The sequence below is a fragment of the Rhinatrema bivittatum genome, chromosome 8, assembly GCF_901001135.1.
Source record: "Rhinatrema bivittatum chromosome 8, aRhiBiv1.1, whole genome shotgun sequence".
Classification (NCBI taxonomy): Eukaryota; Metazoa; Chordata; class Amphibia; order Gymnophiona; family Rhinatrematidae; genus Rhinatrema; species Rhinatrema bivittatum.
In genome coordinates this window covers 239,514,247-239,529,100 of record NC_042622.1, presented here as the reverse complement: position 1 = coordinate 239,529,100, position 14,854 = coordinate 239,514,247, and the positions used below count along the sequence as shown (strand labels likewise).

At 47.3% G+C, this 14,854-nt stretch overlaps 1 protein-coding gene and 1 non-coding gene across 2 annotated transcripts in view; both read right to left on the bottom strand.

Moving 5' to 3' along the window:
* Nucleotides 1-14,854, bottom strand: part of EEF2 (eukaryotic translation elongation factor 2) — a 59,389-nt gene that overhangs the window by 26,955 nt on the left and 17,580 nt on the right. The window contains exons 6-11 of the mRNA XM_029614295.1: nucleotides 10,626-10,731; nucleotides 4,042-4,155; nucleotides 3,821-3,959; nucleotides 3,092-3,287; nucleotides 1,878-2,136; nucleotides 1,620-1,727 (exon numbers count right to left, since the gene is read on the bottom strand). Coding sequence (XP_029470155.1) covers nucleotides 1,620-1,727; nucleotides 1,878-2,136; nucleotides 3,092-3,287; nucleotides 3,821-3,959; nucleotides 4,042-4,155; nucleotides 10,626-10,731 — 922 coding nt within the window. The remainder of the gene's footprint in view (nucleotides 1-1,619; nucleotides 1,728-1,877; nucleotides 2,137-3,091; nucleotides 3,288-3,820; nucleotides 3,960-4,041; nucleotides 4,156-10,625; nucleotides 10,732-14,854) is intronic.
* Nucleotides 4,871-4,937, bottom strand: LOC115098434. The gene has a single exon (XR_003858521.1). It is a non-coding gene; the product is annotated as a small nucleolar RNA SNORD37 (small nucleolar RNA).

The following is a 14,854-nucleotide window of genomic DNA, read 5'->3' as shown; positions in this document are numbered from 1 at the left end:
CACTTTCAGGAAACACAGGTGTTACTTGGTCACTGGTTCTAAAGGGTATAGGGCCTTCCAAGGCCCAACCTCCTTTAAAGCTGGCCTCAGGGGGCATCCCATTCCAGATTGATGAGGTCCTGGATGGCTTCCATCATTGGGAAGTAGCATGAGGCTTTAGGAAGGGATACCAGGATGGGGCTTTTTGGTTCTGCCATCGGGTCCATTCATGGAATACCCAGAGTCTGGGCAACAAGGGCTGGTAGTTCATCCTTATGGAAGCATGTTCAGTATGGTTCCAGGCCTGGAGGAATCTCCTTCCATGGAGTCTCCATCTGAGGTGTCTGGGTCCCTGTCCGGGAAATTCTTGGTTAGGTGAGGCATCTGAGCTGGGCTGGAAGGATCTTGTGCTTCTGGCAGGGGTTGAGCCTGGGGTGCAGCTGGGGCTGATTGCACTTGAACGAAGGCTTGCAGCCCCTGGAAAAATTCCAACCAGGAGAAGGTCCCTGGGTCCATGTTAACCCAGAGGGAGTCTGTGTAAGAGCCTCTCCACAAGAGGGCCCCTCAGCTGCTATCTCAAGAGATGCATAGATCTGGGGAACTATCGTCTGTAGTAGTTCCAGACCCATCCTCAGACCGTGAGGGACCAGGCTTTGGCTCTCCCTGTGCTTCCTTGCAATGCTGGCACAGGCAGGACTCCAGTTCAGGCAGCATGGCTCTTGTGGCAGGCTGTGCAGACAATTCCTTCTGGCCTTCTTGGGTGCCGTGCCATTGCCTCTAGCTTCTATGCACTGTGCACTCAGTTGTGAAGGGAAGATGGTGTGGATCTCTCCCCCCCCCCCCCCGAGGGTCTCCACATGGATCCCTGTACCGGAAACCAGGGCTGCTCAACCCGATTGGTGTTCCCTTTTATCTCGCCGGAAAAGAAATCTAATCTGTACAGCAATCCGAGCCTCAGAGACCTGAATTTAAAGTTTTCTGCTTACCTGGTCTCAGTGCTTACAAACTGAGTGCTGGGTCGGTCTCCAGCTGCGGGGGGGGGGGGGGGGCGGCTTTACCGCTGTGCACTGTTTACCTGCTGCCTTTCAGCCACTCTGGGGCCAATTCCATGCCGGGAACCGGCTACTGGACCAAGGCACACCTCTGAGGGATAACAGAAATCACCTCAGGAATTCTCAACTGGGGAGGGACCCTTAGGTTTCACCGCAGGAGAGCGGGGCTCAATCTTCAAGGTAAATCTTTTTCTATGCTGTAATTAACACTATTCTAGTGTGTGGGATAGTGTCTACATCTGCTAGGAGACAGATACTGAGGAGCTGGGGTTACTGCAGGGGTATGTTTAGAGTGACATCAGCTTTGAAATCTGACTGTCTCCCATCTGCTAGCAGAAGAGCACAACCCACTGGTCCTGAGTTCATCTGGCTACACGCTAGGAAATTGTGGCTTACAGAGCTGTGCACTCCCAACACCCTGGGGTATCCTATTGCACAATTCTCACTAGTGTTTTTGAAATATTAGATGGAAATTCACAGGGATCTGCCTGCCAATGTTTTCCTACAGCACTGGATTTTTCCTTACTAAATTCAAGCTCTTGCATGGGAAAGGCACAGAGACATGGCTTCATATAGCACTAGGATTACCTTAATTGGAATACATGCATGGTCTTCCTCAAGATCCTTCAGACAAATTTCCAAATGAAGCTCTCCGGCACCAGCTATGATGTGTTCTCCAGACTCCTCAATGATACACTGAAGAGGAAAAAGATTGGTAATTGGGTCATTATCTTATATCTGCAGAGCTGTTTCATTGTGTAATGCCAAAAGTCTGCCAGAAAGTCGAAGAGTCAACTCTTGTTCTCAACCAAGTCTCTAGTTCCTACAGAAGCTCAAGGCCCTCACCTGTACCATAGGGTCAGACTTTGCCAGACGCTTCAGACCTTCCACAAGCTTGGGCAGGTCAGCTGGGTTCTTTGCCTCTACAGCCACTCGCACAACAGGGCTAACGCTGAATTTCATCACCCTCATGTTGTGGGCATGCTCAAAAGTAGTGATGGTACCAGTCTTCACCAGGAACTGATCCACACCAACCAACCCAACTATGTTGCCGCAAGGCACATCCTCAATAGGCTCAACATAACGGCCCATCATAAGAATGGTCCTGGGGAGGAAAGGATTACAAGTAAGAAAAAAAAACTACCAACTGCCAAGACTTAAAATGAAAAAAAAAAATTCCTAGGAACAGTGAATTCAGCCTAGACTTCAAGAAATTCAAATGCCACACCAGAAGCATAAATTAAGCCCATGTGAAAATGAGCACATTCCATAATATTCCTTGGTAACAACTGACTAAGTTTATTAAGCAGTTTTCAAACTGATACCTAATAAAGCTACAATTCCAATCTGGCAACAGGAAGTTAAATTTAATGGGCATGTTCTCTCCAGAAAAGTGCTATATGAAAGATGTACTGTAAAATAGTTCAAAAAAAAAAAAAAAAAAAAAAAAAAGAACAGGAAGCATACTGTGACTAAGCCAATTTTAATCTCAGGAAACAGTTTAATCCTTCCAAGAAAAAAAGGTATTGTTGGTCCATGCAGAAAAGCCCTTAGCCTGATGCAGGGTAAGCCATATGCTAGTTGCTATAGAGGACTAAGGAAAGACTGCAATTGGAACTGTCACAAACCAGTCTGACCAACAGTATTGTGCCAGTAACAGAAGTCAAGATGGCATAAAAAGTGGAAATAGAAGTATGGCTGAAGCAACATCACAGGCCATGGAGTCTACTTTGTATCAGCAGGCCACAACTCTGCAACAGCCAGTTGTGGTGGGGTCCAGTCTAGGAAGGCCACAGATCTAGGCAGCTAGATATTTGGGGAAAGCTTTACTATTAGATGTGGGAAGAGATAGGCCCTAGATGTAAAGTACCTGGTAAGCTCTTCTGTCCAGATAAGGATACCAAAAGCTATCTTGGATAGGGAATGAACTTTCAGCAGTTAATGGGAGACATCCCTGGCAGGGTAGACAGTCTGGGTGGGTTGACTGCTTTCATAGTAAAATGTCAGGTCAGAGGAGCTACTTTTGGGATGAAGAATTACTAGCCAGTCTCTGTACATACCTCTGAATTGGTTTCAGGTACAAATCCTCTTTTTTGCCTGGAGTATAGTTTGGTCCCATGATTCTGACTTTCAAGCCAGTAGATACAACACCAGAGAAAACACGGCCAAAGGCATAGAAACGCCCTTTGTCTGTTGTGGGCACCATTTTGGAGATATACATCATTAGGGGGCCTTTGGGGTCACAACTCTTTATAGCTGGGAAAATAAATTAAATTCAAGAAAAAAAAAAAAAAGAGTGTCAAGTGTGATGTGCCTCAATCTTTTCCACTACAGCACATATGAACTTGATAAATGCTTTTCCCTAGTGTATCATTGTGAGCTGAATTGTAAAATTGTTTGTTTTTTTTTTAAGTACATAAAGTTCAAGTTAAGCTACCCAAAAATGCTGATCCATATTCCCCCAGAGCAATGTACAAATAAGCAGGACTTCAGCTTCTCTAAATCAAGGATCATTTGCCTCTTAATTATATAGAAGTCTGCAAATGCATTTCACACTAGTCCTGATATCCAGGCTTTTCTTTAGGAGTGTATATTTGAAGTTCCTCCAATCTAAAGGGTCATCCAAACACCCATGTGAATCCGCAGCTTAGATTTCTGCCTACTCTGCTTCCTTTTAGTCCATACAACGAACTGTTTTGACAAAGCAGTTAGCATCTAACAAGATGGTCCCATGTAAGACTACAACCACAGTGAGAAAAGATAGCATATGTGTGTTTGGAACTATGCACCTATGGCAGCCTCATCATCAGGAGGGCCCTCGTAGAGCAGCTCACAGCGATACTTCTGAGCAGTCACTGGGGAGGGAAGGTGAATAGTAATCATCTGCAGGAGGGCATCCCCAGCTGGCAGCCAGCGCCTCATCACAGCCTGGGAAAAGCAAGATGCAGAGCATTACAGAGAGCAGACAATCACATGTTTCTTCCAGGTGCCTTATAGTGAAGTGTCTTACCTTCAGCAGGGGTTTCCCCTCTTTGTCCTTCTCCTCATTGTCCAGCTTTATGTCCAGTTTCTCAATCAGTTTAGCTGTCTCATCTTTCTTGAAGTTCATGATGGCATCAAAAACCTACAGAAGTTCCCAAATTAACAGGACCCATCAATTTACTGATCAGTTCAAGCCAGTCTCACAAGCCCGAACAGAAACCCGAGATCAACTAACAGAGCACTCCTAACTATTCCATCAATCAAAACAGCAAGACTAACACAAGAGAAAGGGCACTATCCTTGGCAGGACCCATACTGTGGAACACCATGCCCTTGGAGTTAAGATTACAAAGAGACAGCAAAACCTTTAGAAAAAAAAACTTAAAAACCTGGCTCTTTAAACAAGCTTATCAAAAAGAGAAGGGAGAATAGAACCCAGGGACATGCAAGATACAAAAAATTGAACACCCACAACTGAAACCAATGTGTGTAGTTATTCTAGTTAAAGCTTAATTTTTTCATTCATCAATAAAGAATAAAATTACAATGATAAAGCTAATCTCGTATCCAAAACTGATACAATGAGAAATGGACATGATTTCACACTTACCAAATACTGTTTATAAACTATGTTACCAAACCTTAATGGCACCTGTGTAATTCGATATATTTTAGCTTCATTTATGTGTCTTACTGTAAGCTGTTGTGATGGTACCCATCTGAATGACGGTACAGAAAAAAAAGTTAAAATAAGCCTTATTTAATACCCAGACCAGCCATGGGCAACAGGTTGTTTCACTGCCTAAGATCTTCATTTAGTAGTAATATTAGACTAGGGAAGAATTTATCAGGTGTAGTGTCAGACAATCTGATTTCTTCAGCAATAAATCAGGTCAAAGTGAAGAAATATTTAGTCATCACACACTTCAAAGTTGCCACCCTACATAGGCAAAAAAACTGGATCAAATCTACCAGTTTCCACCGGTGAATATTCAAGCCACTAGGCAGCATGCACAAAAAAAGATGCCTAAAAAGTAGGCAACAGCTGGAGAAGTTCGCACTTACATGAATTTCCTTTGAGTCCAGCTAGATTAGACCAGACATGTGTCTCCCAACCAGCAGACTAACAGGTTTTCCTGACAAACAACTCTTATAAACTCCCATGCTGAATTCAGCCTGCCAGTACTCTAATACAGTAAAAGCTTCCCTTCAACTTTTCCCTGCTACCCCATTCCCCCCCCAACAATGGGGGGGCGCCAGTCCAGATACAGGAAAGCTTGCATTCCAGTGGCAGCAGATGTGCAACTACTCGAAGCTGCCAATAAGCAAAATACAGGAGTAACTTGTATTGATAGTGGGAAGAACTACCTTTAAGCAGAGGTAGCACCAATGCTGAAGAAGTGTATACTTTATGCCTAGAGCACACATCCATTTGTCCTGTATGTAGGGGAGAATTAAATGAAAATTGGTTCTTACCTGCTAATTTTTGTTCCTGTAATACCACATATCAGTCCAGAAAAGTGGGTTGTGTATCCCTACCAGCAGGTGGAGGCAGAGAACAATTAGAACTTTGGGCACTGCTACATAACGAGAGTGCCACCTGCAGTCCCTCACTATTGGCCTGAATCCAAGCCCACACTAACAGAACTAGCATCCGAGGTTGAAACCCAAAGAAAAAAAAAAATGACAACCTGTGGCCTCAAAGACTCAGAAACTGCTCCATCGAGTAACTGTCAACACGGAGCGCCATAATTAAAGAGACAGCAAATTGTAAGGCAATGCAGTCTTTCAGTATCTGAAGAAAGGGGTGGGCCTCTGGACTGATCTGTGCTATTACAAGAATGAAAATTAGTAGGTAAGAACCAATTTTCATTTCCTGAACATACCCAGATCAGTCCAGAAAAGTGGGATGTACCCAAGCCACCCTGCACTGGGCGGGAACCTGAAAGACCCACACAATACACTCAAAGGACAATTCATCATCAGCTTTAACGTCCAAGCGATAATGTTTAGTGAAAGTGTATAAAGACCACACTGCCGCACTACAAGTCTGAGGTGACAGGAGTTGACACTGCCCAAGAGATCGCTTGTGCCCTGGTTGAGTGTGCTTGAGACCCAATGGCACTTGACACCCTTAGGAAATTTAGATGGAACAGATGGCTTCCTGAATCCAAGGAGAGATGGTCGCCTTAGACACCTTGTCACCCTGTTTGTGCCTCCCCAAAACAGGAGAAACAAGTGATCCTAACGTCAGAAATTAGTAACCTCCAGGTAGTGCAGCAAAATATGCTGAACATCCAATAGATGAAGGTCCCTGCCCTGAGAGGAATCCAGAGCCCAGTGCGGAAAACTGGGAAGATCCACCGCCTGATTGACATGGAAGGCTGAAACCACTTTGGGAAGGAACGAGGGAACTGTGTGCAGGGAAATAGTCATAAGTCCAAAGGGATCGTGGCACGACAATGCCTGCAATTCTGAAATCCGGCGGGCTGAGCGAATAGCCACCAAACACACTGTTTTTAAAATTAGATCCTTCAACGAAGCCCTGCGCAAAGGCTCAAAGGGGGCTTCGCACAGCACCCAGAGAACTAGATTCAAACTCCAATCGGGACAAAGGCCAGACAGGCGGATGCAGATGTTTAACCCCTTTGAGAAAACTAGCAATATCTGGATGGACAGCTAGAGACACCATTCAACTGACCCCACAAGGTGCCCAACAGCCACCTGAATCCGAAGGGAATTAAACACTAACCCCCTAGCGAGTCCTTGCTGCAAAAATTCAAGCACCCGGATGACGTCCGTCAACGGATTGCAGGAGCGTTGGACACCATGCCTCAGTTTCCAAACACGAACATAAGCCATAGACGTGGCTGGATGGTGAGCCTGTAGGAGCATGGAAATAACCTGCTCGGAATAACCCTTCAAGCGTGAACATTGCCTCTCAAAAGCCAGGCCGCGAGAGAATGATCCTCCCGATCTGAAAATATGGGCCCCCTGACGGAGAAGATGCAGTTGATGAGTGAGTTGCAACGGACCCTCTAGGGCCAGGCGAATCAGATCCGCAAACCACAGGCAATGCAGCCACTCCAGCGCCACCAGAACCACCCTGCCGGGAGTGAGTTCGATATGACGAAAAAGTCGACCGATGAGGGGCCACAGAGGAAAGGTGTACAGAAGAATTCCCGTGGGCCAGGAACACACCAGCATGTCAAGACCCACAGAGCCCTGCTCTAGCCAATGGCTGAAAAATCAGTCTTTGCGTTCGCCCTGGTTGCCATCAGATCCAACTGCAGCACACCCCACCGGGTGCAAATGAGGTTCCACGTGTCGCGAGACAGTTCCCATTCCCTGGGATCTAGCTGTTGTCTGCTGAGAAAAAAAAAACGGCCTGCACATTCTCCACTCCCTGCAGATGGTACGCCTTGAGTGCAACCGCAGGACTTCTTGTGCCTCCTTGGCGGTTGATGTAAGCTACCGTCGCCGCATTGTCTGAGAACACACAAACCATGCTGTTCCATATCCAGGGGAGAATCTCCTGTAAGGCCAGCTGTATGGCTCTCGACGTGAGCCGATTGGACCAGGACCCCTCTGGAGACCAGAGCACTTGGGCAGTTCTGTCTGCACACACTGCTCCCCAGCCGGACAGACTGGCATCTGTGGAGATTATCCAATCCGGAGGATTGAAGTCTACTCCCTGTTCCAGATTGTTGTGGAACAGCCACCACGACAGAGTCTGGACTTGGGAAGTAGCAGCATTGGGAGATGGAACTGTTAGACACTGGACTCCAGTGCAACAAGAGTGCACTTTGTAACGGTTGCAAGAGAGTGAACGCCCAGGGCACCAAATTGACCAACAAAAAAACATTTTACATACTGTATATTCCTTTAAACAAATTTTGCAGGAGTGTATAAGAGTTCACATCAAGTGTATTTAAAGTACTGAGAAAAGGTGCCAAAACAGTAAGGACCAGAGTTCAGGAGACAAGGCTCTGCTTGCCTTGATCTGGATTGATTGTCATCTCCTGTACTCTGATTGGTCCTTTCTGTTTTGGTGCCTTCTCAGCACAAATTCAGGAAGGATGTCACAGGCTGCTCCAACCCCTGCGAGGGTTCAGGCTGTACAGTGTCATCTGGAGGTGTGCAAACAAGCTCCATAGGGGGAAGGGAACCCCCCTGGCACCATGAGGTCAGAATCCTCGACTGAGGCAGAGACAGGAAGCCTGGCCAAACAGATCTAGCTTATCTGAGCAGCTCCCTCCTGGAGAGGCCCTCTTCTCCCAACCCGCAGTTAATGCAGAGAGCATGCGAATCCAGCCTGCCATGTGGGGATTTTGGCACCATGCAGTGAACTGTGGGAGAGCTCCAACGAAGACGGCACTTGCTGAAAAGGAGCCACCTGCCAGTGGACCAAGGCCTGCAGCTGCCTGCCCTGAAAGCACACTGCAGGATGTGAGAAAGCACCAGTGCGTGCCCCCTCCCTTCAGCAAGCTATGGCATCTAATGACACACCCACCCAGAGCCCTGGGCTTCCAACCCTCACGCCCCAGACACTGACCCATCTCCTCCTCGGGCTGCAGTACTCACTGTCCTGGCCAGGCCCAGACTAAGACCAGAGGAACTTTAGATTCTGATGAAATCACTTCTTTTTAAATAAAAGCTTTAGCCAACCTCAGCAGGAACAGCTTCAGAGGTGGAGGGAACCAGAGGCCTCTGGTTATATATCAGGCCCTCTGGCAGGGTGCAAGCAAAATAGTCAGGGCTATCTAAACCCACCCCCCCCCCCCCCACACACACACACACACAGGATGCCCAGCAACGGTGCCTAACACCTCAGGGAGCAAAATCTCAGCTAAACTTTTTTTTTTTTTTTTTTTTTTTTTTTTTTTTAACTAAACCCTAGAGAGACTGAGGCTTGCACCTACCATCTGCTGGAGTCAGATACTGAGAGACTGCAGGTGGCACTATGTAGCAGTGTCCAAAAATTTTGTTTTCTGACTTTCTGCTGGTAGAGATACACAACCCACTGGTCTGGAACGATCAAGTATGTACAGGAAAAACAGCCATGTGGAGGGGAGGATCTGGACCACCAGATGTACACCCCATGGTACCCTGGACCAGGTATATAAAAGGGTCACCAACCCCCAGCCTGACTCAACCAAGCAGGGTAGGGATACCTTACTAGGAAGCCCGATTCCTGGAAGGCTCAAAACTGGAAAAAGAAATCTGTAGGTATATTCACCAGCCATCTGCTGGAGACCGAGAAATACCGAGGAACTGCAGGTGGCATCAGGGTACTTGAAGCAGTGTTAGTTTTACTGTCTCCATCTGATGGCATGGATGAATAAACTCAGGGTATGGACTTATCCCGATACAAAGGGAACTCAGAGCTGCTTTGTCAGCTGTTCCAAGTCTTCTCCAAAAAGGGGAGCACACCAAGCTGAGCCTTCAACAAACATCTGACCAGTTGTGCAACCACAGGATGCTCCTAGCCAAGACTGCAGAAACCACTGACCTAGAAGAGGTGTGAAATTATAAAGCATCTGCCCCCAAAAGCCATCTCTGCCTCTAAGCGTTTGCCTGCTCCTCCTCACAGTATTTATAGGCTTCCCCCTCCCAATACCTGAGCACAATCCACATGTGCTACAAACTACACTCCTCCCTTAGCCTGCAGTCCCTCAGAAGGCAAACTAAGCAGGAACCAGGAACAGCCTGAGGAGATAAAGTCTTTAGGAATGGGGGGGGGGGAGCATGAGGCAGAGGGGAACAGAACAAGTACAAGGCTTTCACCACAGGAGCTGCCCTCCAAATGTCTATTCTTTGCCAGACCTCAGCTGATGCTTGTGGGCCATCTGCTGAAGAATACTGGCAAACCCCAAATCCAATGTAGGTAATACCCAACCCCACATCCACCTCCAATCTTAATGTTCTTTAGTATTTAATAATCTATTTTTTTTGGTGGTCATTTCATAAGTGTGAAAAGGTACCATGCAGGTTAACCCTATAATTTTAGTCATGAACAAACCACTGTCCACCTGCTTTTTAATTACTTTTTTCAAGAGTTTCAAAAATTCAAAATTCAAATTTATCCTTAGAAAGTATAAAAATGGGAACAGTTTGCCACTACAATATTTTAGAAACCAATATTACTTCATTGACAAGATGCTTATTTCAGTGCAGTTGTAGCAAATGCCGATGTGAAGGAACACTTAGCTGTATGAGTAATTAAAAATAAAGCAGATGGACGGTGATTCGTTCATGATTAAAATTATGAATAGGGTTAACCTGCATGGCACTTTTCACATTTATGAAACGACCACCTTACATTTTATAGATTTTTATATAAAAAATAAATGATTAAATACTAAAGAACATTATTTAAGATTGGAGGTGGATGCGGGGGGGGGGGGGTGTTATTTGAAGAATGCTGGCAGGCAGAGATCAGCACAGGAGCCTATAACAGATATCAGCAAACCTGTTTACCACGCATAATCATGCATCTGCAGTGATCTGGCTGAAGACAGACAGCATTTTCACTTATAAAAAAGCCAAAACCCACCACATCGTAATGAACTTCTGTCAAACTGTCTATGCCACGCTCTTAAGCATGCTTACCTTAAAAATGGGGTCCAGGATCAGCTGGCAAAAAGTCCTAGGTAGCTTCTTCCCATCAGGAGTTATAGAAGACTTGCTGAACTTGCCATTAGATGGATCAAAATATCTAAAAATAAAGTTCAGATTTGTCAGTATCCCATCTTACTGCTCAGTTTGACAGATTCAGAACTAGCATAGCATCTGCATGTGTAGGGACCTTTCAGTTTTTCCCCCAGGGAACCTTAGAGGAGACATTCCAGATGCCATTTAGACAGATAAGAACATAACATAAGAAATTGCCATGTTGGGTCAGATCAAGGGTCCACTAAGCCCAGCATCCTGTTTCCAACAGAGGCCAAAAGAAAAAAAATTCTTTACCTGCTAATTTTTGTTCTTGTAGTACCAAGGATCAGTCCAGAAAGTGGGTTCTCCCTTACCAACAGATGGCGTCAGATATAACTGAAGGATGCTTCCTTATAAGGTAGTGCACCCTCTACTAATCCTCAGTATGGAGGAGATCAAAGCAAAGAGGAAAACCAGGATGTATCAAGAATAGAACAAACAAACAACAGTGTGCAATGGGCACAAAACAGTGTCAAACAAACTTGCAGAATGAAACATTAACCAGCCAAAGGAAAAAAGGCACTGAAGAACAATTTGAGCAGAGAGGCAATCCCAGTCAGGAAGGGTGTCTGGACTGATCCTTGGTACTACAGGAATGAAAGTTAGCAGGTAAGGAATAATTATCTTTTCCCTGTACGTACCAAGATCAGTCCAGACAGTGGGATGTACCAAAGCTTCCCTACATAGGGTGGGCCCCAGAAAGCCCTGCTCAAATGACCCTAGAGCCAAAGGAGCCAAAAGAAGGCAACTATGTGTAGACTATGACGAGCAAAGGTATGTAACGATTTCCAAGTTGCTGCCGCTCGACAAATCTCCTGGAACGAGACAGATTGCATCTCCGCCCAGGAAGCAGCCTGAGCTCGAAGAGAATGGGCCGACACCTGCTGGAAGTTGTCGACCCGCTCCAATGTAGGCCACCAAGATCACCTCCTTCAGCCAGCGAGCAATGGTACTTTGATGCCTTGGCCCCCTTCTTTGGACCATGCCAGAGAACAAAAAGATAGTCCAACAATCGAAAATCAGTGACTTCCAGATAGTGAATGAGGATACGCTTGACATCTAGCTTGCGTAGATCTGCCGATGCGTCTGCTGAGAAGAACGGAAGCTCTACCGTCCGATTCAAGTGGAACTCTGAAACCACCTTGGGCAGAAAAGCAGGCACAGTGCGCAAGGAAACTCCCAAATCCGTAAAACGAAGGTAGGGCTCTCTGCATGAGTGCTTGAAGCTCCGAGATTCTGCGGGCAGAACAGATAGCTACCAGGAAAATAGTCTTGAGTGATATCTTTGAGGGTCACGGAATGCATGGGTTCAAAGGGTGGTCTGACCAAGATTCTGAGAACTAGATTGAGACTCCACAAAGGATAGAGCATGGAATGGGGGTTTTATGTGCTTCACCCCCCCCTGAGGAATCAGATGATATCCAGGTGAGAGGACAGGGAAGTTCCCTCTCGTTGAAGTAGAGTGCCTAGGGCAAAGACTTGCACTCTCAGCAAGTTGTAGGCCAGACCCTTGTCCAGTCCCTGTTGAAGATAGGACCTGAGCCACTGAGGCGGTCTGTGGCGACAGGTATGAAGGCACACCAGTTCTCAAAAAAAAAAAAAAAAAGAATTTCCATACCCTGATTTAGGTAGATGTCTTTCTAGCCTTGAGGAGGGTTGAGATAACAGCCTCTGGGTATCCATGCCATCTCAGCCGGCACCTCTCAAAAGCCAGGCCGCAAGACAGAAGCGATCGGCCTGGGTGAAAGATATCAGACCCTGATGCAAGCGTGGAAGGTGACCCAGACGAAGAGGTCCATCCACTGCAAGGTTGATCAAGTCTGCAAACCAGTGGCGTAGCCACAGGTGGGCCTGGGTGGGCAGGTGCCCACCCAACTGGCACCGGAACTGCAAGGCTGTCACAGGATCCCATCCCCACGACAGCGAACAAGAGAACCCACGCCTCGCGCGGCATCACAGCACACATGGGGAAGCGCTGCTGCAGCCGTATGGCCAACCGGTCTTCCTGTTCAGGGGGGAGCGGAAGCGCCACGCGCAGCTTCCACTTCCTCCCCCCAATGCAGGAAGATCAGCTGCCTCTCCTGCTGCCACCCGTTCTCCTGCTATCTTCGGACCAAACGGCCTGCCGAACTTCCTGTTTGGGGGTGGGGGTGGGGGAGCGGAAGTGCCGCGCACAGCTTCCGCTTTCTCCCCCAGAGCAGGAAGATCAGCTGCCTCTCCTGCTGCCACCGGCCTCCTGCTATCTTCGGGCATCGGGCTGTATGACCCGCCGATCTTTCTGCTTGGGGGGGGGGGGGGGGGGGGAGGAAGCGGACGTTGGGCGCTGCGCTTCCGCTCCCCCCCCCCCCCCGACAGGAAGTTCAGCGGGCAGTACGGCCCGACGCCCGAAGATAGCAGGAGTCCGGTGGCAGCAGGAGAGGCAGATGATCTTCCTGCTCTGGGGGAGAAAGCGGAAGCTGTGCACGTGCTTGAGTGTGTGTGGGTGAAAACTGGAGCCTGGGTGTGTATGTGGATGAGAATGGAAGCTTGAATATGTGGGTGAATGGGAGCTCGAATGTGTGTATGTGTGGTTGAGAATGGGAGCTTGAATGTGTGTATATATGGGTGAGAATGGAAGCTTGAATGGGTGCTTGAATGTGTGTATGTGTGGGTGAGAATAGGACCTTAAATGTGTATATGTATGGATGAGAATGGGAGCTTGAATATGTGTGGGTGAGACTGGGAGCATGGGTTTGTGGGCGAGAATGGGAGCCTGGATGTGCGTCTGTGTGTGCATAAGAATATAAGCCTGGGGAGGGGTGAGAAAGTGAGAACTTGTATGTGTGTCTGCAGAGAATGTGAGCTTGTGGGGGGGGGGGGGGGGGGGGGGGGGAGCATATGAGAGTGACAGCTTGAGTGTGTGAGAGGGAGTCTGTGAGAAAGCATGTATGTGTGTGTGGAAGGGAAGAAGACAGTAATAGAAGAAAGACACTGAAAAGGAATTAGGAAATGAGCTATAAGGGAAAAAAATGGGAAAAAGAGACCAGGACCAACTGATTAGAAAAATACAAAGATCAGACAACAAAGGTAAAAATATATATCTATATTTTGAGATGTTAGCAATTTAAATATAAGCAACACAACCGCTCTCAAAATTTATGGACAGGTAGGAGCCGTGTATAAAATCGTAATAAGAAGGCTAAAGTACCACAAATCACCGTGAATTATGTTTGTATCATTAAGTAAACCTCATACTTAGGCGTAGATGTGAATGCTATGCTGCATAATTTGGCATTATTTATCAGTAAAAAAACAACTAGTAGACCTGCATGCCTACAGCCCACCCAAAAAATCAATTCTGGCTACACCACTGCTGCAAACCAGACTGGGCCATTCCGGCACCACCAGAATTACCGGGCCCTGGTGGGACTATTCTCTGGAGTACCTTGCCCACCAGAGGCCAAGGGGGAAACATGTAGAGAACATGATGGGGCCTGGGGAGGACTAAGGCATCCACTCCCTCTGCTCCATACTCTTCTGCAACTGAAGAACCAAGCTGCCTTGGCATTCCGGGAAGTTGCCATTATGTCCAAATAGGGGGTCCCCCATCTGTGGAACAGAGATTCACTGCCTCCTGAGTTCCCACTCTCCAGGATCTAGATGTTGACGACTAAGAAAGTCGGCTTAAACATTGTCTATGCCTGCGATGTGGGAAGCTGCTAGGTGGGAGAGATGTGTCTCCGCCCACACCATCAACCTGTGTCTCCCGAGAGACATGCCGGCTCCTCGTGTCCCCTTGGCGATTGATGTAGGCCACAGTGGTCGCATTGTCTGAGAGTATTCAGACTGCACGATGATGGACAAGAGGTAGGAAGCGTTTCAATGCCAGATGCACTGCTCTGGTCTCCAAGCAATTGATCGGCCTAGTTGCTTGTGACTGCGTCCACTTCCCTTGCACAGAACTCAGACACCACTCCCCAGCCAGAGAGACTGGCATCAGTCATGACGATTATCCAGTTTGGGATGTCCAAAGGAACACCCTGGAGAAGATGAGACAGGTTGAACCACCATGAGAGACTGTCCTTGGCTCCCTGTGGGAGAAGGATGGCTTGGAAGTCCTGAGACACCGGCTTCCAGCGGGAGAGCAA